This window comes from Myotis davidii, unplaced genomic scaffold, assembly GCF_000327345.1.
Source record: "Myotis davidii unplaced genomic scaffold, ASM32734v1 scaffold378, whole genome shotgun sequence".
Classification (NCBI taxonomy): Eukaryota; Metazoa; Chordata; class Mammalia; order Chiroptera; family Vespertilionidae; genus Myotis; species Myotis davidii.
The window spans coordinates 1,878,946-1,900,901 of record NW_006290631.1 but is presented as its reverse complement, the minus strand read 5'-3'; the positions used below and the strand labels follow the sequence as shown (position 1 = coordinate 1,900,901).

At 55.6% G+C, this 21,956-nt stretch overlaps 1 protein-coding gene across 3 annotated transcripts in view; it reads left to right on the top strand.

The window, feature by feature from the left end:
• Positions 1 to 21,956, top strand: part of CTIF (CBP80/20-dependent translation initiation factor) — a 183,110-nt gene that overhangs the window by 86,601 nt on the left and 74,553 nt on the right. For all 3 annotated transcript variants that reach the window (XM_006763644.1, XM_015563838.1, XM_015563839.1), the window contains 2 exons: positions 6,854 to 7,346; positions 8,774 to 9,073. In XM_006763644.1, coding sequence (XP_006763707.1) covers positions 6,854 to 7,346; positions 8,774 to 9,073 — 793 coding nt within the window. The remainder of the gene's footprint in view (positions 1 to 6,853; positions 7,347 to 8,773; positions 9,074 to 21,956) is intronic.

Below are 21,956 nucleotides of genomic sequence, written 5' to 3'. Positions count from 1 at the left end.
AAAGCCTCCCCAGAGAGATTGGAGCATAATAGGCAGGCTTCGGGCTGGATCCCCACCCCCTCGTTTGCTTGTAGGGCCGAGGACTGCATGTCTAGGGTGTCTCCAAAACCCGGACCCACATGTCCGTGTATCCGACACCAAGTGTTCCTTTCTTCCCCGGCTGCTGGGAGCAAAGGCAGCGTCTCCCCAGCCCAGCCAAACCTAAACCCACAGGTTTCCTGGTGAGCGGCCAGCTGGAACCTGGAGGAAGGTACCGCCGAAGCCCCGGGCCAGCTAACACAGGGGAGAGAGGAGCTGGTTTTGGCAGCTCAGGCAGCTGACAAATGTTTGTGAATGGCCAGAGCAGGGAAGCATGGGTCTCCATTGTCAGGGACCAAGGCCCAGCCCCAAGTCTGTTCCAATGGGTTGGGCCCTCACAGCCCTTTTCCAGGTCAAGGATGTGGGCCTCACAGGGCTGTCACCATAGCAGGTCTCAGTTGTCATTCAGTCTTGCTCTCCCAAGAGGGCTGGATGTGAGAGCGAGTGGGCGCTGTGTGCTGTGATGCGCTGACAGGCTGGGCACGCTTCTGGGAGCCTCTGCAAGGCCCTCTTGTGTGAGACTGCACCTTACTGAGCCTCAGTTGGCTTATCTGTAAAATGGGAAGAAGGTCTTGACCCGCCTCCCCACAGAGAACAAAGCAGGGCCTGGAGCAGGAAGGAGGAAAGGGGAGAAGAGGTTTCGTGCCCTTTGCCTCCATGGCATCTGGCTCTTTCCTACCCTCCTAGGGCCCACCCAGCTAACCTTACGTACTGCCCAGCACCATATCAGCCTTTCTCCGTTTGACTCCGTCAGTCTGGCCTGCCCAGTTAGGAGGGGGCCCTGGAGGGTGGACTCCCAGCCGCAGACATCATCCTGCCACCAGACAGAGTGAGCCTGAGAAGACCCATTATTGCCCAGCAACTGGGCATTCTTGGTCTTTGCTGTATTGACAGGGCTGGCTGGCTCCAAGGTCTTTTGAACTAGGAGGACATGGAATTCTAGCACCCCCCCCCCCAAAAGAAAAACAAACAAATTCCGGGAAGAAACAGCAGAAGCTTTGCAAAGACCTAGCTGAATTTTTTCTGAGCCTTTGACAACACCCCACCTCCCCCAGCCATGTAAAAATTACCCCTTCCTCCTCCAGGTAGAGGGAAGTTTTTTTTTTTTGTTTGTTTGACTGGGGGGAGGGGGCGGATTTGAGGAAGAGAGAGGGAAATCCCTGATACAGGAACTGGGAATCCAGACAGTTTCGAGACAAATGCTGGGAAGGGCTGGGTCAGCCACTCTCTGGGGGGCATCCTTGGGCCATATCTGCAGGCACCACAGAAATTCTAAATAAGGATGACAAAAGCTGTAAGAATCAAGCATTATCTGCCAGGGAATTTCCAAAGTGCTTCTCTGGGCTTAAAAATTACTCACGCTCGAAGAGCAAAGAGAGTGGAAAGGGAAAGGGCCAATTAATTAAAAGTAATTTAAAAATATACGTAGGGAGAATTCACCAAAGTCACAGGCGTGTGGTGCCCGGGGGAGGTGGCTGACCATCGAATTCCTCTGGCGGCCAGTGGTGACCCCTGGGAGGAGCCTGACTCAGTGACTGGCTTTGCTGATGGGGCCCATCTCTTCCCTGGGTGTCCACGCTGGTGATCCCTCCCCTGCTGTCAATCAATCTGACCATCGTCCGGAACTTAAAGCATTAGGCTCACTGAGATCGAACCCTGACAAGGATGAAAATACCACGCAGGCCTCGCACTCAGATCAGCATACCAGGCAGCTGTAAATGTTTCTATAATGACTCTTAAATTACTAAAATAATACAATGAAGCCCCTGGACATTATCAAAACAAGCGTAAGAGGGCTCCGAAAGGTGGAGAGTCTCGTAGCAGAATACCCAAGGTGACACGGTGGTGACTTGCTTGAGCTTTTCTCTTGGCCTCATAAATCCTAGACTTGGAGCTAAAGAAGCCGCAACCCAAAATGCCAGTAGGCACAGGCAGACCCCAAAAGCCCAAACAGAAGCCTGCCCTTCGTAGCCGAAGGACCAGGAAAGGGGCATCGTCATAAGACAGGAAATGTAGACAATAGCTGCTCTACTCCAGGCAAATGCCCCAGAAAATACTCACTCCACCCGCACCCATGCCAGCAAAGGCCAAGTGAGGGGCTGAGACTCCACCCTCCTCAAGAGGGTGGACCAGACACCCTGTGGGCACCCAGAACTCCCACCCCTGCCAGCAGTGAAGAGGACCCCCTTGGGGTGGCAGAGAAAGCCCAGGGAGAGCCTGACCTCCACCCCCCTCCTGGCAGCCCTGGGGCGGGATGGCCCTCTCCACCACCAGAGCAAGGTCAGAGGAGACCAGATGAAAGGTTTGATCAAGTCCAGAGTCTCAGAGCAGAATACCCAAGATGTCCAGGTTTCAACTGACAGCCTCTTGTCATACCCAGAAAAATCTCAGCTGAATGAAAGGAGACAATACACATCAATACTGAGATGACAGAAATGTTAGAATCACCTAAGATTTTAAGGCAGCCAACATACTAGTCAAAATGCTGCAAAGCACAATGAGGAACACACTCGAAACAAAGTGAAACATAGATCTTGGCAAAGAAATAGAAGCTATAACAGAGAACCAAATGAAAACTTAATAGTTAAATGAAAACAATGGGTAGGCTCAACAGCAGCACAGAGGGAACCCAGGGAAGAGCTGGTGCCCTGGAAGGCAGAGCAGTAGGAACGATCCAGGCTGAGCCACAGAGAGAAAATGGACTGAAAAAGAACAAACTGTCCTTGGAGTCCAGAAAGGAGACGCGGAAAAGGGTGGGGCTGAAAAGGTATCCAACGAGGCAGTGCCTGGGAACGTCTCCTGCAGTGCTGATGGGCTTGTCAAACAGTACAGCCTCTCTGGGAAACAGTTCAGCTTTCTCGTAAAAAACTAAATACGCAGCTACCCTAGGGCCCAGCGGTGGTGCTCCCAGGCACCATTTTATCCCAGAGAAATAAAAATTATGTCCACCCCAAAACCTGTACACACGTGTTCCTAGCGGCTTTGTGCATGAGAGCCAATAACGGGAAACAGCCAGATGTCCTTCCATGGGTAAATGGTTAAACTCACTGGTCCATCCACACTATGGGAGACTAGTCACCAGTGAAAAGGAATGAACTGTTGATGCACACAGCCACGTGGATGAATCTCCAGGAATTATTCTGAGGGGACAAAGTCAACCCCAATGGACTTTTGACTCCATTTATGTGACATTCTGGAGATGACAACATTGTAGAAATGGACACCAGATTAGTTGTTCCCAGGGACGAAGGAGGGGTGGTGGGAGGGAAGCAGGTGTGACTCTTAAAGGGGGATATGAAGGATCTTTGTGGTGATGGAAAGGTGCTGTACCTTGGCTGTATCCATGTCAAAAAAAAATCCCGTCCTATAGTTTTGCAAGATGTTACCACGGAAAGAAATTGGGCAGGGGATACCAAAGATCTCTCTGCCATATTTCCTACAGCTGTGTGGGAAATCTATAATTACCTCACAATAAAAAGTTTAGAAAAATAAATGCATGTTCGTTTCGAAAGCCACTGTTAAACATTTCGGCGTGCATCCTTCTAGATTTTTCTATGTGTATAAATACTTGCCTTTAAAAAAAATGGCCTCGTGCTGCGCACATTACCGCACGTGCTCTCTTCCATCAACAAGACTGAACTCCTCCACCGAGTTCTTAATTGCTCCACGTTGTTTTTTGCTGCTGCAAGCATGGCCGTCAGGAGCATCCTCGTACCTGCATCCCTATGCACGTCCTGGATTATTTCCTTCGTAAACTGCCGCCAGTGGAATTGACAGTGCGCGTCCCGGCGGTTTGCATGTCACATAGAGGCTTTTGTAACCAACTGTCACATTTCCATCCAAAGCCATGTGGATGTCTGCTTCCAATACAGCAGTCCCCCTTACCCACGGTCTCCACTTCCACAGTTTCAGTTACCCGGGGTCAACCTTGGTCTGAAAATATAAATGGAAAATTCCAGAAATAAACAATTCATACGTTTTAAGTTGCACACCATTCTAAGTAGCGTGATGAAATCTCGCGCCACCCCACCACTCCATCCCGCCCTGGACGTGAATCGCCCCTTTGTTCAGTGTCTCCATGCATCGGTGCCCCCCACCACCACTGAGTCACTAGGTAGCCACCTCGGTTATCAGATCGACTGGCACGGCATCTCCGTGCTCCTGTTCAAGCGACCCTTATTTTACCTAACAATGGCCCCAAAGTGCAAGAGCCGTGCTGCTGGCCGTTTGGATATGCCACAGAGAAGCCGGGAAGTGCTTCCTGTAAGTGAAAATGTTGCATGTAACGAGGGGAAGGCCACACAGTGTCTAGAGGGTTCAGGCAGCCCCTGGAGGTCTTGGCATATCTCCCCTGCGGATAGGGGGGGACTGCTGTACACAGTGTATTACAGGTTATCATTTGTGTGGAAACAAAATGAACGCCATACCCTTGTCCCTTACTTAACAACTAATTTTCCCTGAAAACCCTGCCACTTAGATAAAGCTTTTTTTAAAAAAAATTTTATCAAAAATATATATATTTAGTTCATTTTAATGGGAAAATGGTGTTTAACCCCAGCCCAAGGTACCCCTAAATTTTCACAGAGACAAAATTATCAGATGAACATTCCAGTTGAGTTTATATAAGTGATAATGATTTGAGAGAGAATACATAAAATCCATTCATAAAATGCAATGCCGGGAAGGTCGCTGAGGATGGGGCGGGCCTCGTTTTTTAGAAGGTAACGTCTTTCTGACTGTACAGCTTTTGAGAGGCTCATGGTTATCTTGTTCTCCAGCAGCACTCACATGAGCCATGGCACAGAATGAGACGGAGCACAGGGCTTCCGGGGACGGAAGATCCCTGTGCACAAGACTGAGAGATCACTGAAATGCACCCCCCACTCGCTTGCCTTCAATCCACAAATCAAAAGATTTGGTTTGCCCCATGGCACACTCCTCAGATTTGTCCCCTACGGTATGCTCTGCTTAGGAAGTGTTGTGTCAAGTAAATCAGTGAGCCTGTCTTTGCATAAGACCATTATGCTAAATATCACTTCTGTGTTCATCAGCTTGGGTTGCCATAACAATATACCACAGTCTGGGTGGCTAAACAACAGGGATTTATTTTCTCACAGTTCTGGGGGCTGGAGCTCCAAGATCAAGGTGTCGGCAGGTTTGGTTTCCTCTGAGGCCTCTCTCCTTGGCTTTCAGATGGCCACCTTCTCACTGTGAACTCATGTGATCATTCTTCTGTGCGTGAGCACGTCTGTCCTAATCTCTTAGGAAGACAACAGCCATGCCCTGGCCAGGTAGCTCAGTTGGTTAGAGCAGCATTCCTATCAGGTTGCGGGTTCGATCCCCGGTTAGAGTACATACAGGAATAACCAATGAATGCATAAGTAAGTGGAACAGCACAGCAGCCACCAGCTGGGCAATGCCAAACACAACAGGGACCATCAGAAGTCCTACCAGGGGAGCTCAGCGCCCCCCTCTCAAATCAATAAGTAAAAATTCTAAAAATAAAGACAGTAGTCACATTGGATTGGGCTCCATCCTAACAGCCTCATTTTAACTGAATCACCTTTAGAAAGGGCCTATCTTCACATACAGTCACTTCTGAGGTTCTGCGGGTTGGGGCTTTGACACATGAATTGAGGTGGGAGGAGCACAATTCAGCTTATAACAACTGTTGATAGCATACTAGAGGCCCGATGCACGAAGATTTGTACAAGAATGGGCCTTCCTTTCCCTGGCTGCCAGCACCGCCTTCGCTCTGGCCGGAGCCTCCTTTCCGCTTTCCCACGCTGCCCAGAGGCTGGAGCGGGCTGGGGTGGTGTGGAACACCTACGTCATCACCATGGCAACAACACAAGCGTCCCACCCTGCCCCTGACCGCTCAGCACCTGTGTATGCAAATTAACCTGCCATCTTTGTTGGGTTAATTTGCATACTCCTGATTGGCTGGTGGGCATTGCAATGGTATGGTCAGTTTGCATCTTTCTCTTTTATTAGTGTAGATTTTGCTACTGGGTTTGGGGGTAAAAATGTCAGTGTATCAAAAAGAAAGTTGTTTAACAAATGATACAGCTTTTCAAGAGTCGTTAATGGTAAGCAGTCATTACCAGGAGCCCTGCCAGCGTGGCTCAGTTGGTTGAGTTGCATTGTCCTGTGAACTGAAAGGCTGCTTGTTCCACTCCCTGTCAGGCACATACCTGTGTTGCGGGTTTGAGCCCCTGTAACCAATGGATGTTTCTCTCTCACACTGATATTTCTCTCTCTCTCTCCTTCTCCCTTCCTGTCTCTCAGCGTGTCCTTGGTTGAGGATTTTTTTGTTAAGTCATTAACAGGATAGTTGTTATCAGATGCAGGTCTGTGTACACATTTTTGCCAGGACACGTATCGAATACGTTTGGAAGATTCACAAAATGACAACAGGCGCTTCAAGAGGACACCGGGTGGCTGCAGACAGAGTTAGGAGGGCTCACTGCACAGCTATTGTATCGTTTTAAGTGTATTCCCCGCACATGTGCTAATGCATAGTCTACCAGGGGAATAAAATACTTATTTTAGCCAAGGATTGACTTAACTCCTCTGTGATCTCAGGGACCTGTCATCTCGTTCCCTGCTGTATCCCCAGGCCCTGTCACAGAGCCTGGCACACAGGAGGCACCCAGCAGGGGTGTTGAAAGAATGACTAAATGAGCAACTCGGTAAATTCCTCTCTTCGTGTTTGGACGCAGGGCCCCTGCACGGCCCACCCAGTGACCCTCTCTGTCTTTTCTGTGGTTTGCAGACGGCAGCAGAGACCTCCAGGAGGGAGCAAGCCCCAGCAGCACAGCGACCACCAGCCAGGCAGTGCCAAACACAACAGGGACCATCAGAAGTCCTACCAGGGGGGCTCGGCACCCCACCCCTCAGGGAGGCCCACCCATCACGGCTACAGCCAGAACCGGCGCTGGCACCATGGCAACATGAAGCACCCACCGGGCGACAAGGGAGAGGCAGGCACCCACCGCAGTGCTAAAGAGACCGTGACCGTGGGCAGCCCCAAGCTGGAGGACGCCCTGGGGGACACCGGGCACAGTGGCCTCGAGCCCCCCTGCAGCCCCGATGGCCCGGCCCCAGCAGCTTCTGAGAGGCTGCCGCCACAGCAGCCGGGAGCCCCGGAGGCCGAGGCAAAGCGTAAAGACAGTGTTACCCCCGAGCGCATCGGGGAGCGGCCCAAAGTCACCCTGCTCCAGTCTTCTAAAGACAGGCTGCGGCGGAGGCTGAAGGAAAAGGGACCGGTAATTGCATTTTTATTGTTCTCTCCACCAGGGAGGACGGTGAGGTAGGCGCATTGACAGGCAGGCTCGGGTTTGAGGTCCTGGGGCACCCCGTGGAGAGAAGCAGGAGCCACCACTGCCTTGGGGACTCCTGGCACCTGCATGAACCCCTCCAGCACATTCTGGCCCCTCAAGCGGGCATGGGGTACCAGACCTCAGCCGAAGAGGGGAGGGGAGGGGAGGAAGAGTCCGTGCCTGGGGGCGATAGGAGGTGCGGGAGTGACGGCCACTTCCCCAGCCACACACTGGAAGCAGAGAGCAGGTTCCGGGACCTCCGTCCGTGCCCCGGCCCAGAGCTCTCCTTGTTGAGAACAGAGAGGCCAGTGCAGACCTTCCTTCTGCCCTTGATCCTGCCCGTCACCTGCCCTCACACCCCCCGCAGTTAAGTCCCTCACACTCCCGGCCACCGGCCGGTGTTTGAGAAAGTACTTTTGCGACTGTCAGGTGCCATTCTCCCTCCTCCCGCCTGCCTCTGGGGCCGTGGCATTGAAACCTCAGGAGGGTGTAGGCTTCTGCCTGAGATTCCCCTTCTAGAAGTGCCCCTCGTGGTGGTGACACATAGGAGGGCTCCTTGGTGTGTAGTGTTTGTGGGTAGAAGTCCAGCCGTCGCCATAGGACACGAAGTGTGGCCATGGCCGTGTCCACAGGGAACCTTACACCCAGAGAACACAACCACTGTGGGCCCTAGGAGCCTAGAGCTACTCCATGGGCGCATCTGACCAGCGTAGCAAGCATTTTGGATGCCACCTTCCTTCCCCACCTAGTCTTCCTGCCCTCGTTTGCTCTTTGACCCAATTTTTTAAAAAAATATATTTTATTACAGAGAGAAAGGGAGAGGGATAAAGAGTTAGAAACATCGATGAGAGAGAAACTTCAATTCAGCTGCCTCCTGCACACTCCCCACTGGGAATGTGCCTGCAACCAAGGTGCATGCCCTTGACCAGAATTGAACCTGGGACCCTTCAGTCCGAAGGCCGATACTCTATCCACTGAGCCAAACTGGTCAGGGCTTTGGCCCAGTTTTTTATTTGTTATCTTATTGCATCTTCTGTGAGCCCTATTAAACCATTTCTGGATTGAGACCTTTGATGGGCACGTAGGCAAACAGAACCCATACACGTGAGAATCCTGGGTGAGAGATGGGGCTCGCTAGAAGGGATGTCGCAGGGGCCAGAGACAAGGGTGGCAGAGAGCGTGGGGCTGAGGGTCCTTGGTGCAGGTCAGCATTCCTGTGGGGAACCAGACGGGGTTCTAGAAGGTAGGGCTGGGTCCTTTCTGGGGGCGGCACACTTCCCGTATGGGCCACTCCCCCAGCGCGCACGCACACACACACGCACACACAACCTCGGCTCCACTCAGGCCGCCTCGGTTTGTCTCCCTGCCCCCAGGACGAGGTGGCCGTGGAGCCCCCTACCCCGCAGCAGAACAAGATGGACAAGCTGATCGAGATCCTGAACAGCATGCGCAACAACAGCAGCGACGTGGACGCCAAGCTCAGCACCTTCATGGAGGAGGCGCAGAACTCGACCAACTCGGAGGAGATGCTGGGCGAGATCGTGCGCACCATCTACCAGAAGGCCGTGTCCGACCGCAGCTTCGCCTTCACGGCCGCCAAGCTCTGCGACAAGATGGCGCTCTTCATGGTGGAGGGGACCAAGTTCCGCAGCCTGCTGCTCAACATGCTCCAGGTAACCGACACCGGCAGCTGCGTCCGGCCGCGCCCCCCCTCCCCGCCCCTGGGGTTATTACTAGAGAGAAGGCTGCAAATTCTGACCACGGTTGAACTTTTCCCAGGTTCCACCCTTGCCCGATTAATTATAGAAAATAAGAAGGCACTCAAGGGGCAAGGGCTGAGTGGCCGGATTTACGTGTGTTTGTGTGAGGGCTCCATGGCGACGGCGGCCCAGTATGCTTTTATAGGTGCGTCATGTTTAACCGGCCTCTGCTCTTTCTATTTCCATGATAAGAGGGCTGGCTCGTGGTCTGAGCCAGCCTGTGCTGTGACCTCTCCACGTCTGAGTAGACGCGACCTTGCGGCGGACTTCTCTCTCTTCTGGCTCCCCCTCTCCGGGACCAGCCCCCCAGTCCCCACCCCTGGAGGTGGTGCCCTTGGTTGTAGCTGGTGCTTAGGTGGGTCTGAGCAGAAGGTACAAGGGCCTTGAGCAGGGAAGGTCTGGCCTGTCTGCTGATGCTCTGAGCTTCCTGAAACCCTCGTGGGGAAGAGGGGAGCCTGGTGATTTCATAGTCTTGTTCCTTGGTGCTCTCCCAGTCAAAACCCTCCACCCCCGGGAGCTTCGTCGGCTCCTCGGTTTTTCCTCCACGGCGGCAGAGCTCCGCGATGGTTTCACTGGGGTGAGTGTGTAGTAGGCGTGAGCGTGGGCACTTAGACTGAGCCCAGCACAGTTTCATCTCGAGTGCGGAGCTGGGGGCCTGCTGCCAGCTCATCTGTCAGAGGTGGTCGTAGGTGAACTGGTGGCGTCAGGGATAGGTAGCAGGTAGCAGGGCATGGTGGTCACGCCAGGCCCTGGGACTATCCAGACACCAAGTGTGAACTAGGACAGATGGCCGCCTGGTCTCAACCACCTGGTCCACGGTCTGCTGTCTTCCCCCTACGAACAGGGAGGCAGGAGCCCGCTCCACGCACGGCCCAGAGGGCTCCATCCCGCGGTCCTCTCCTCTTCCCAAGGAGCCCGCTCACTGCAACCTGAGCCCTCGCTGGCCGGCCTGGGCTGCGTCTCCAGCTCCGGGCCCGATCGGGTTCCCATTCCTGGATCGCCCACGCTCCCCTGGTGACGAATTCCCGCATTACCTGAGGGATTTGCACATTGGACATGTCCCTTGCGGGCCGGAATGTCCCGGGAGCGTGTGGGGGGTGGCAGCGGGGAGCCGCCTGTCTGCCACGTACCCCAGGCACAGGGAGTCCAGGATGGGATCGGCCTGTGGCCTGTGACCTTGGCCTTTGTCCTATCTTGAGAAGGGCCAGGAGAGGGCAAGGTTTCTGGACAGTGGCGACCAGATCCTGGTAACCTCGCCAAAGCCAGTGGCAGACAGACATATAGGGCTTGGGATGATGCACCTGACCACGCACCCCCTGACCAAGGGACCCCCACCCCAAGATCCTGCCCAGGTCAGGCATGTCTTCCAAGGACCCCTGATTATTGCGGCCTCGCCCACAGCGTCCCACAGGCATCAATCCTGCAAGTGCTCACCCACTAAAGGGGCTCCGTGGCCCGACACGGGCCTCTCCATTAGTCCAAAGCGGACTAGCCCACGCCAGAGGAAGGGAACCTGCTAGGCTGCACTGAGCTCAGCGAAGTCCTCTCCACAGCCCCCCGCTAATGACTTCTCGCGGAACTGCTGTGCTGAGAGACACCGGCTGGCAAACACCAGGACAGAGAGCGAGGACTCAGCTGAAAGCTGAGAAACGGGGCTTCTCGACCGGGTTCACACCGTCGGCCGGAGCTTGGCTCTGCGCTCTCCCTGGGCCAGCTCAGCCGCTTGGCACTCGGCAGCGGCCTCCGGATTCTGTGCTGCTGGAGATGACTCGGGCTGGGGAGGCCGCGAGGGGCCACATGGCCTCTTCCTTCCTCACTCTCCCACGGCCTGGCCCTGGCATGAGGCAGTCCTGGGTCCCCCTGGTCCTCGGAAACTGGCCCACCCCATCTCGTGGCTCAAGGTGTGCCAACCCCACTGAGGCCACCTTGTCTCTGGGCAGAGGAGAGCTGTCCCTCCCACGGCGTTTGCCTGCGTGGAGCACTTGTGGGTCAGGTATTTAGAAATGGAAATATCCTCCCCCTCCCCCTCTTCACCACCTCCAACCCCAGCTTTCATGTACGCTGGGGAGGGGGCCCCTCAGAGAGCATAACCAGGGGCATGAGCCGGGCACTGGGACCTCCTGAGTCGCCGTTCAAGGCCCCTTGGGCTCCTGTGGAAGGCAGGCTGGATGTGCTGGCGTGAGGTTACCCCAGCTCCTTACAGGCGCCCCAAACCCCGCTTACCAGGCCCCAGGAAGCCACCACCCATGTCTGGCTGGGCCTCTGTGGGCTCTGCCTCTCCTCTCCGCAGCTCAGGAAGTGGCCGGTGAGTGTAGGCTTCCAGGCGGCATAACTCCTGGCCACACACCACCCCAGACTCACAGAGTACAAGAAGAGAGAGCATGGCTCATCCAGCCCCCTTCCCCTTCTTAACACCCACAGGGATCTCTCTTTTCATCAGCTTTCATTTTCTGGTGAATCTGATTTATATCCCTTTGCTGGCAGCCCTGGGCCCAGCCCCAGAGCCCTTCCCTCCCCTTCCTCCCTCTGAGGTCCACACTCGGCTTCTTCCACGCCAGGCCACGGCCACTGGGTCCCCAGCCAGCCCCCGGTTCAGTTTGGTGGCCTCTGAGATGCCCCTCATGGGGCCAGGTTTGGCTGCTGCCACCACGTCCCAGTTCTGAGACCCGGCTTAGTGCTTGGCGCTGGCTGCGAAGGGCCCAGGGTGTGAAGTGCCCGCGGAGCACAGCTCCCGGCAGCTGGCTTTGGATGTTGCCCTCCTTGGCCAACCACGTTTGCCGCCTGGGTTGCAGCGGTGGGAGCTGGCAGCACGGGAGGGCGGGGCAGGCTCTGATAGAGTGGACACTTGGCAGGCGTGTGAGGGCTGCCTGCCAGGCGGGGGTGCAGCCCCTGTGGAGAGGGAAATGGGGCGGGGGGAGGTCACAGGACCTTTAGTCCTTCCCAGCCAGACTCAGCTTTGGCATCTGAAGGAAGCCAGAGGCACAGCCCTCATGAGCTAGGGTGATGCCAGAGACCCAGCCTAGGGTCTCCGTGGGCCCCTGTCACCAGTCCCACAGCGCAAAGTACGCTCTCCAGTCATTTTGCCTGAGATGTGGTTCTCTTGGTGGTGTTCTTACAAGTAAAATTCTACCTGATAATCAGACGTTTCTTAAATGCCCGTCATGTGCCAATCAGGCGTGTACATTCGATCAGTTTCTCACCTTGAATGAGTGTGAATCACATGGGATTTTACTGAACTGCAGGTTCTGATCCAGTGGGCCTGGTGGACCTGAGCGTCTCATCCGACGCTGCTGGCCGGTGATGGGGCACTGGGCGGCCGTGGTGATGGCTCAGTGTCGCAGACGGGCTGACCGAGGCACAGCGTTGTCCGGGCGATTGTGGGGAGTGGGATCCAGCCCGGGAGTACCGGGCTTTCCTCAGGCCCCTGACTCAGCCTGGCTGTCCATTACACTCGCGTGGGAAGGAGCTTTCGAAACATGCGGGAGGGCCCCTCCCCCAGACCACCGATTACACTCTCCCAGAATGGGGCCTGGGTCTCCTTTCTGTTGCTGTTGTTAATCTTCCCCCGAGGATATTGTCCCCATTGCTTTGTAGAGAGAGAGTGGAAAAGGGAGGGAGGGGGAGAGAGAGAGAAACATCGACGTAAGAGAGATACATCAATTGGTTGCCTCTTGCACGCATCCCAACTAGGCCGGGGTCAAACCTGTGTCCCAGGTACATGCCCCTGACTGGGATTTAAACCCACAACCCTTCGGTATGCGGGCCGACGCTCTAACTACTAAGCAACACTGGCCAGGACATGGGCATCCTGTTTTAAAGAACCCCCCAGGTGAATCTATGGTGCGACAGGTTGAGCACCACTATCAGGAAGATACCCCAGCGATGCCCTGACTGTGCACTGTTGTCACTTGTGAGCCTGCTGGTCCTGCCTGTCTCCCTATAAGTGAATCAATACATAGGTGCCAGGGACTGGACTCGCCGCTGAGCGAGGTGGGTGAGCTGGGAGGAGAACGCCGAAGGGGGAGACATCAGTCCTCGGTTTACCCTCCGTGCAATGAGGAAGCTGGTCTGGGCCATCCCAGGGCCCCTTTTTCGTGCTCCTCACCATCGTTCTGAGGTTCCGAGTGAACCAGGCGGAGCCCCCAGCTGCCTCTCCTCTCTCAGTGACCCCATTTCTCTCTGTCCTCAGCTCCTCTCCCCCGTCCTGTTCCTTTTTCTTGGCCTCAGATATTTGTGAGAGCAGTTATCACATGTGGTAGGAAAAGGGCCTCACTCTCCACCCACATTCCCAGGCTGTGCCAGGGGCCAGGCCACCCAGGGAAAGCTGGGGAGTGATCCCCTTTGCTGCCCAGCCCGCCTCTCCCCACCCTTCCCACCCGGCTTCCGGCTTCTTCATATTTGTGAAGTCCCACACCCACTGGAGTACGTGGCTTGGTGATTTCTGACTTCCAGGAGAATGCGCTGCCCAGGGCCCCTGGGTTACAGAAACCACCAAAACTCTGCCTGGATCCTCACCAGGGAATTGAACGATAATGGGGCCGGGGCTCCAGTTTCACGGGGAGGGGAAGAATGAGCATGCCTCTTTTTATGGGCCATTCGGAATGACAGGAATCAGAGGCCCGAGCCCCCTCCGCCCAGCACTGCCCCGTCACCGCCCCGGGCTGTCCAGTTGGGCTCGGGGAGTGCTTCTCGCCAAGCTATGCTTGGGTGGTACAAGTTCAAGCCTCCTCTGTTGAAATGCGTGCGCCCTGTTTAGCCAAGAGGTGTCTGCATCCGAGCTATGCAGAGCAAAGTATTATTAGAGCAGGCATCAGTGTGTCTGTAACTGAACCCAGCTCTCCCTAGCAACCGTTGCCAACAACACCTCTAACAGAAGGATGCAGTACCTTGTTTTGAAGGGGGGAAAAGAAACACCAAGTCACAAACACAGCAGGGTTGTTGTGAAAAGACAACGCAAAAATCGGAATCTGGAATGTGACCAGAGATCAACCAAAGGACTTGTATGCATGCATATAAGCATAAGCGATGGACGCAGACAACAGGGGGTGAGGGTGAGGGCAAGACTGGGGGGATGAGGTGACAATGGGGGGATAAAGACACATTTATAATACCTTAATCAATAAAAAAAAATTTAAAAAAAACAGACTTAAAAATAAATGGCTCTCTGCCAGCACCTTCCAGAAGACACCCTCTTACAAAATTGACCTCGGGGCATTCGATAGACAGAAACGCTATTGAAGGGTGACAGGGGCTGGTAGGGCCTCCGTGGGGTCTCTGGGAATGATTGTAACTGTAAGTTTTCGTGCCAAAAGGGGCACTCGGGATTTTCTGGTCCGGCTGCCCCTATCCGTAAATCAGAGTATAAGATCCATCTTCAGGGCTTGAGTGACACATCCGCCCCCTCTGTAGCCTGAGCAGAGAACCTGGGCCGGTCCTCTAACTCCGGTCATAGGGGGTCTTCCTCTCCTGCTTGTCTCAAGGTCTCCAGAAACGCCAAACCCTTCCCTTGGCGTGAGGTGTGGCATCCTGGCCACGCCTGCTACGAGGAACGGAGGAAGGGACTAACCTGGGTGCCTGGAGTGCTAACCAGCTCCTGGTTGTAACCTTAAGGGCAGGAATCCTGGCTGAGTTTTCATGGGTCCCCAGCTCCTGGCAGCACGACTTGTACAGAATAGGTGCCCAGTAAGTGCCTGTGCCAGGGCGGGCGGGGCCCTCAACCCAGTGCTCCCTGGTGTGTGATGGGCTTCTCCGCTCTCCTGAGGACTTTCATGAACATGGGCTTCCTTCCCCAGGGAGGGATCCTTCCCCACATTTACATTTCAGTGGCTCCGCAAGCCTGCTAGCCCCACCCAGAGTGACGGGCTGAATGGGGTGGTCAGCCCAGCACCCAAGCTCCAGGCTCCACGCCATACTACACCCTCTCCCCCCAACCCCCCGCCCCAAATAGCTTCTAAGGGTCAGAAGCTCGAGAAAATCAGGAATCTGCCTCATGAAGGAAGCTGTCAGTGGGGAGTCCATAACCCACCCATCTAGAATAATCGCACAGCATCCCGTGGTCTCCGAGCCCCCGAGCTTTCTGGGCCACTGCGGGGCCGAGGGGGTCTGAGGCAATACCTTCCCGTCTCCGCTTGCTTTATCCAGGTGAACCCCAAGCTGTTATGCCCAAGGTTCCGCTCTCCCCTCGCACCCTCTCCCCCTGATCGGACCTCCTCCCTCCCTCCCTCCCCACACCAGGCATGTAAACTAATTTTACTGTTGGCCCCGCCGGGCATACCCAGGGATAGCAGCACATTGTTCTGCTCATTCCTGAGCTGAGCGCAGCCCTGGCCGCCCCCCCCCCACCCAGCTCCTCCACTGCTGCTGGGAGTGGGGAGGGGAGGGCAAGGGCCAGGGCCAGGCAGCAGCTTTCCTGTGGCAGGTGGAGTAGGGTGACGTCGGGCCTACCAAAGATCTCTTTAAAAAAACAGGCTCCCCCACCTGCTGGCTGGCACCCGAGCACCCTGTGAGTGGTCAGTGCCCGTGCTGAAGGTCGTGTCCTGCGAGGGCCGTGCAGAGCCAGCACGCACACTCCCTCAGGGTGGGCACTGGCAGGCTTGCCTCACCTGTCACGGGAGACTGGTTGTCACAGGCGTTTGGCAGGCACGGTGCCCCGATGGGGAGAGCGATGCTTGGCTGGTGCCAAGGCTCTTGGCCCACCTCACCGAACCCCAGAGGGGGGAGCCCGGTGTCCCCTGGCCATGCTTGTCACCCACACTTGCTTCGGCACGAGTGAATTTTACCTTCTTTCTCCCAGTCCTCGTTTCTGTCCCTCAGCAAACACTTCCTGAGCCTCTGCTGTACACCACACAGGGGCAGAGCCTGTGTACGGCGTTGTCTGTTCATCTGCCCGCCCTCCGTCTTCTCCGCTTGTGCAGGTGTGGGTATAGTCCCAAGACTAGGTGTCTTACTCAAGGCCCCGCCAGACTGTCTCAAAGTGAGCATTCAGACCAGCGTTCTCTGACTGTGCGGTTTGGGGGTGGGGGCGTGGAGGCAGGGCGTGGGGGCTCCTGAAGGTGCTAAATCGAAAGCCCCTCTGAAACTTGGGGATGTTCAGGGGGACAGAATCAGCTCATGGCTTGATCAGGGGGGGAAAACGTTTTGTGTTTTTAATCTGAAAATAAGCAGAAGAAAGAAAATGATCACTTGGGCCCCAGTCAGTAGGACAGCAGCCTACCTATCAGGCTTTTCCAAAACTGTGTCCCCAGGTGTCCTGGGGCAGTGACTGTGTCCTGTAGCCCCCCCCCCCCCCCCCCCCCCACGGTGGCAGCACCTAGTTGGTGTTCGGCAGGCATCCAGGGGCTGGTTCCAGACGCCTCAGTTCAGGGGGGACCAAGGTGGGCAGTAGCCTGGGCAGCAGAGGGGATGGAGCGGCGTTCTGCCCCCTCCCACCTCTGGGCCGGGAGCTTTACCGAGGTCAGGAATGGTTTCACCATCGCCCAGGTCCCTTGCCAGGCTGTGTCCTCTTCCCTGCACCCCCTCACCCCCCACCCGGCTTCATTTTTCCTGCCAAATCCCCTGACAGAACCTGGTTGGGCGCTTCCCTGTCTGAAGCTGCCACGCCGAGGCAGGCCTGCAGATAAGTGGGTTATCGGAGAAGACCGGCTCGGGTGTCCCGGGCCCCAGAGGGTCACCCCTGGCTGGCTGGCAGCTCACCCCCAGCACCTCCTCCTCCCCAGAGCAGGCCAGCAGGAGATGGCAGATCCGTCCACAGCTCAGCGAGTGGCCGGCCCCCGGCCGCCGGCGGGAATCTGAGCTATGCTAAGCCGCTCCAGATCGCAGCATCGCTGCCCTGCCCGGGCACGGCCGGCCCAGACAGGGCGCCTCTACCTGCCGCGGCCGCCGCTGGAAAGCTGGCACGGCCCTAGCTGATGGAAAAAATCTCCCTGCGGGTTATGTAACTGCTCACCACCCTGCCCCTGGCTTCCCAGGGAGGCTCCCAGCCACCACAGAGGGAGCGGGGTGGACCCCGGCCAGGGAGGGGTCAGCAGCAGGTCACTCTTCCAAAGGGAAGCAAGCAGTCTTGAGTGATCGCCGAGGTCCTCCTCTGGGCCCAACACCCTCAAGGCCCCAAGGAGTCTAGGGTGTTCCCTACAAACGCTTGCGGGGCCCGGAGGCCTGCCCAGCCGCGTGGCCTCGCAGAGTGAGAAGGGCTCGCTGGGAACTGCACTAGAGGGAGGCGTTAAGAAGGAGAGTGAAGGGCAGTTTTGTTGTTGGTTTGTTTCGTTTGGTGTTTTTTTTTTCAACTTGGTGATTTTTTAAATTGTGGTAAATATAGGCAACACAATTGTGTAATTTTAACCATTTTGAAGTGCCTAGTTCAGCGGCACCAAGCACAACCATCACCACCATATACCCCCACCACCCTCTCATTGTCCCAAACGACTCCTGTAGCCACCAAACAGTGATTCCCAGCTCCCCACAACCTCCGCTCCACCTCCCGTGAACTTGCATGCTCCATGCATACTGCAGATCAGTAGAATCTACAATGGTTGTCCTTGTGCGCCTGGCTTCTTTCACGTCCCATAAAGCCCTCGGGTTCATCCCTGTGTCAGAATGTCCTTCCTTTCCATGGCTGAGTGACGCTTCATTTTATGTCTGTGCCGCATTTTGTTTGTCCTCTCATTCATCGTTGGTAGGTGTTTGGGCTGTTTCCACCTTTTGGCTGTTGGGAATAACGCTGCTATGAACATTCAAGTTCAAGTATCTGTTTGAGCCCCTGCTTTCAATTCTTTTGGATACAGAGTTAGAAGTGGAATTGCTGAATCCTATGGAGACTGTTTAACTTTTTAGGAACTGCCAAACTTTTCTGTGTGGGGTAGGAGGATGGGATATAATGAACCAAGGCCCAAAGAAATGATGCAAGTGAGGAACAGCGGGGATACTGCCTTACCTGGAATCGGGGGTGTAAGTGGAGAGTCAGAGACAGTCTATAAGCTGCAGCAGGTAGGAACCTGAGAGGCCAAAGGGTTTGAACTTTGTGAAGTAGGACTGGGAGCCACTGTTGGTTCTTGAGCTGTAGCATCCCAAGATTAATTACAAATCATAGAACAGTTTAGACCTAAAGGGAGGCTCTACAAATGATCCATCCAACCCATTCCTGTTGTAGCTAAGAGATGAGAGACCCAGAGGGGTTAACAGAAGCCATGCTTCCGGGAGACACTTAGGAGGAGTTGTAGGATGTTGTGCTTGGAAATGTCTCACAGAAGAAAATCAGGGGGTTTAGGTGAACACAGGTGTCTCTTGTAAAGGGAGCCTGCCCCTCAGGCCTCATGGCCCCGCCCTCCTCTCAGGAGCCTGCTCCACCCATTGGTACATGGAACCGCGACCCCCCCGGAGGCTGGAAGCTGGGGTTGCTGCCACAGGGAGCGCAGGCCGGGGCGGGAGATTGTGTCCCTGTCCCTATGTTCTCCTTCCTTTTGCAAGTGCCATGATGGGCTCCAAACTTCTAGATCAGTGGTTCTCCACCTTCTGGCCCTTTAAACACAGTTCCTCATGTTGTGACCCATCCATAAGATTATTTTCGTTGCTACTTCATAACTGTAATGTCGCTCCTGTTATGAATCGTAATGTAAATATCTGATATGCAGGAGGGTCTTAGGCGACCCCTGTGAAAGGGTCGTTCGACCGCCAAAGGGGTCGCCACCCACAGGTTGAGAACGGCTGTTCTAGAAGGATTGGTCAGTAGGTATTTATGAATTTGGATTCTATGTTCAGAGATGAGCAGGCTCCCCAGGCGAGGACACGTGGCCTGTGTTTCAGATTGGGCACCAAGCACATGGCCTACTGGGCAGCTGTGGGAGAATGAACAGGACTCTGTTCATTGCACGCCCTCCCCCCCCCCACCTCTGCCCCCAGTGCCCTCCCCACCTGCAGTGGGCACGCCTCCCCCTGACCTTTCATTCACCCACACCTACCTGCATCGGCTGCATTCTGGATGCCTGGCATGCATGGCGGTGACTTATCAGGAAGTGAGTGAGTGGGGGGCGAGGGGTAGGGTGGAGGGGGTTTGGGGGAGTGGAAGGAGGATGACAGGACTATTTAGACACCCAGAAAGAATGCCACATTTGTCTAGAACTCACTGCTTTCAGGGCGGCTGGGTTCCATCTCCCCTAGATAAAGGAGAGGCCCCTTTCAGTGGGCAGAGGTCCTCCCAGCTCCTGGGCCAGTCAGTGAGCATCATGTGTCATGCCCGGTTGCCAGTTTCTCCCTACCTGCACTCCTGTACCTGTTTGGTGGCATCTCTGCACCCAGGGACTAGACTGCGTGACCTCTAGGGTCACCTGTCAACCCAGGAACCCTTGGAGCAACCTCAGAATCATCAGTGTAGGGGAGCTGGCCTCAGAGCCCGAGGTTCAGAGTCAGGGCTCCCTGTGCACCCACAAAGACTCCCCCCCGCACTGCCTAATGCCCGAGTTCCGAATCTTCAGGGAGAAACGGTCCCAGCCCCTCCTGGCCCCATCTCAAGCCCAGTTCCACCTGCAGGGACCACCCTCCCTTAACCCTTGGGTGGCCTTCCAGATCCCAGTTCAAGAGGGAGAAAAGTTTCCGGCCACTTTGAAACGTGGGACAGACATACTCAGGCCAGAGCAGTCCCCTCCTGGGGCGCCCTCACCTCAGCTTGCCTTGGCAGTGCCCAGCTAGGACCTGAGTACTCAGAGGAGTCACTGTGTGTGTGCACTCCTGGGCCCTTTGCACCAGACCCCTGAGCAGAGGGCCTCGGACCACCTGCCACTGTGTGTGCCCCCACTCCCGCAGGCAGTGCCCCAGGAGGAGTCGCCTCGGGGGTATGCAGGGAGGGCAGGGCTCCAGCTCAGGCCTGTGACTACCCGTCCGGAGTTGGAATAAGTGCAACCTGGGGCAGCTGCATGTCCCTCGGAGCTTCACACAGCGGACTCATCCATACCATTGACCCCATTAGGCAACGGCCATTGCATTACTCTGGGTGTTAAAACAAGTTCGATTAGAGCAATAATTTCTCTCTCGTATGGGGTTGGAAGCCGAGTCACCTGGAATTCAGCCCGCAGGCCTCTTAAGGACGTAGTGCCGTGTGGCATAAGAAATCTCTGACATAGCCCAGAGGCTGACACCTACCTTCTGGCCCTGGTTCTGGCACCAGTCAGCTGGTGACTTTGGACAGATCTCGAAGGCTGGCTGCCTTCAACTTACTCTCTCATTAAATGGAGAAATGATGCCTGTCTCCTACACCTGCCTGCTCCACAGACATAGTCGTAGTTAAAATCCACTGAAGCACATCTCATTTTGTCTGTGCCTCTTAGGACTCCTCCTCCAAGAGGAACTCCTGGATTTCATAAAAGCATGTTTTCCCTTTTGCTCTTGATAAGTTCCCTTCTACAAGGTTCCTAAGAGAGGCCCCACACAGACCATCTTCCACAGACCCGGTGTGTGCGAGGACTTGGAGTGTGGGTGCACTGTTCTGGAGAGCCTTGGGTGGAGCCCTCCCCACCCCCCACCCCCCGGGTGCCCCATGCTCGGCACTGTTGAACCCCACTGAGCAGGGACTACTGGCTTCTATCAGATACTTAGAGGCCTGCCTGTGGGGCAAGGCCAGCTCAACCAGAGAGCAGTTACTAAAGTCAGAGGAAGGGGCATGCCCTTTAAGTGCTGGCAGCTGGGAAGGCTTCTTGGAGGAGGTGGCATGAAAGAAGAGACAGAATTGGGGCAGACAGAGGAAAAGAGGAGGAAGAAGCCAAAGCAAAGGCCTGTAGGTGGAAGGAGCCTGAGGCAGAGGATGCGATTGTGCAGGAGAGCGGGGGGGTGAGGCAGGTCATGTGCTGCCCACCTGGCTGAGGGGGTCCGGCAGCAGCAGAGGCTCCGCAGGGTCTGCAGGCCCCATCTGAGGCTGCCTAGCCCGCAGTAACCCCAGCTCACGGTCACCACACTGGCTCATTCATATGCTGGCTCTTGCTTCCCACCTGTCAGGCCCAGACTGTTTTCATCCAAAAAGAAAACTTCTGCCTTAAGAGTAGTGAGCTCTCCCTAGCTGGTTTGGCTCAGTGGATAGAGCGTCGGCCTGCAGACTGAAGGGTCCCAGGTTCGATTCCAGTCAAGGGCATGTACCTTGGTTGCGGGCACATCCCCAATAGGGGGTGTGCAGGAGGCAGCTGACCGATGTTTCTCTCTCATCGATGTTTCTAACTCTCTATCCCTCTCCCTTCCTCTCTGTAAAAAAATCAATAAAATACATATATATTTTTTTAAAAAGAGTAATGAGCTCCCTGCCAGCCCTGGTCCATCCGCCTCGGGTAGGAGGCCAGCCTGCAAGGGGCTCTGATGCCAGGGTTTCACTGAGGCAGATCGAGAGACCTCCCCACCTCCCTCTCTGTGGTCTGCTCCCTCAGGGGCCCAGGACCCGGTTCCAGGTGCCCGCCTCATGTGGCCCACTCAGCCCCTTCCTTATGGATCTGCTGCTTCCCAGGGCCATCAGAGGGGGGCGCCCACGCACAGGCGTGCAGTGCTGATGCCGTGGAGCTGCCCTTGCCCCTGCAGCAGCCAGGTAGCCCCCAGGAAACCAGGAGCAGGGCTGCCCACGATGCCAGGGCGGCAGGTTCCCGAGGCCGCCCTCAAGCTCTTACCTCCCCTCCCCCAGCACACGTTTCTGGTAGAGAAGGAGACAGGAGGTCGGAAGCCAGTCTGCATCTTGCCTAGCTCCACCCACTCTGGCCTCAGTGTCCTCACTGGGTCTGGGGGCCACTCTCCCCCGGGCAGCAGGGCTCAGGCGGCGCTCACAGCCCCTCAG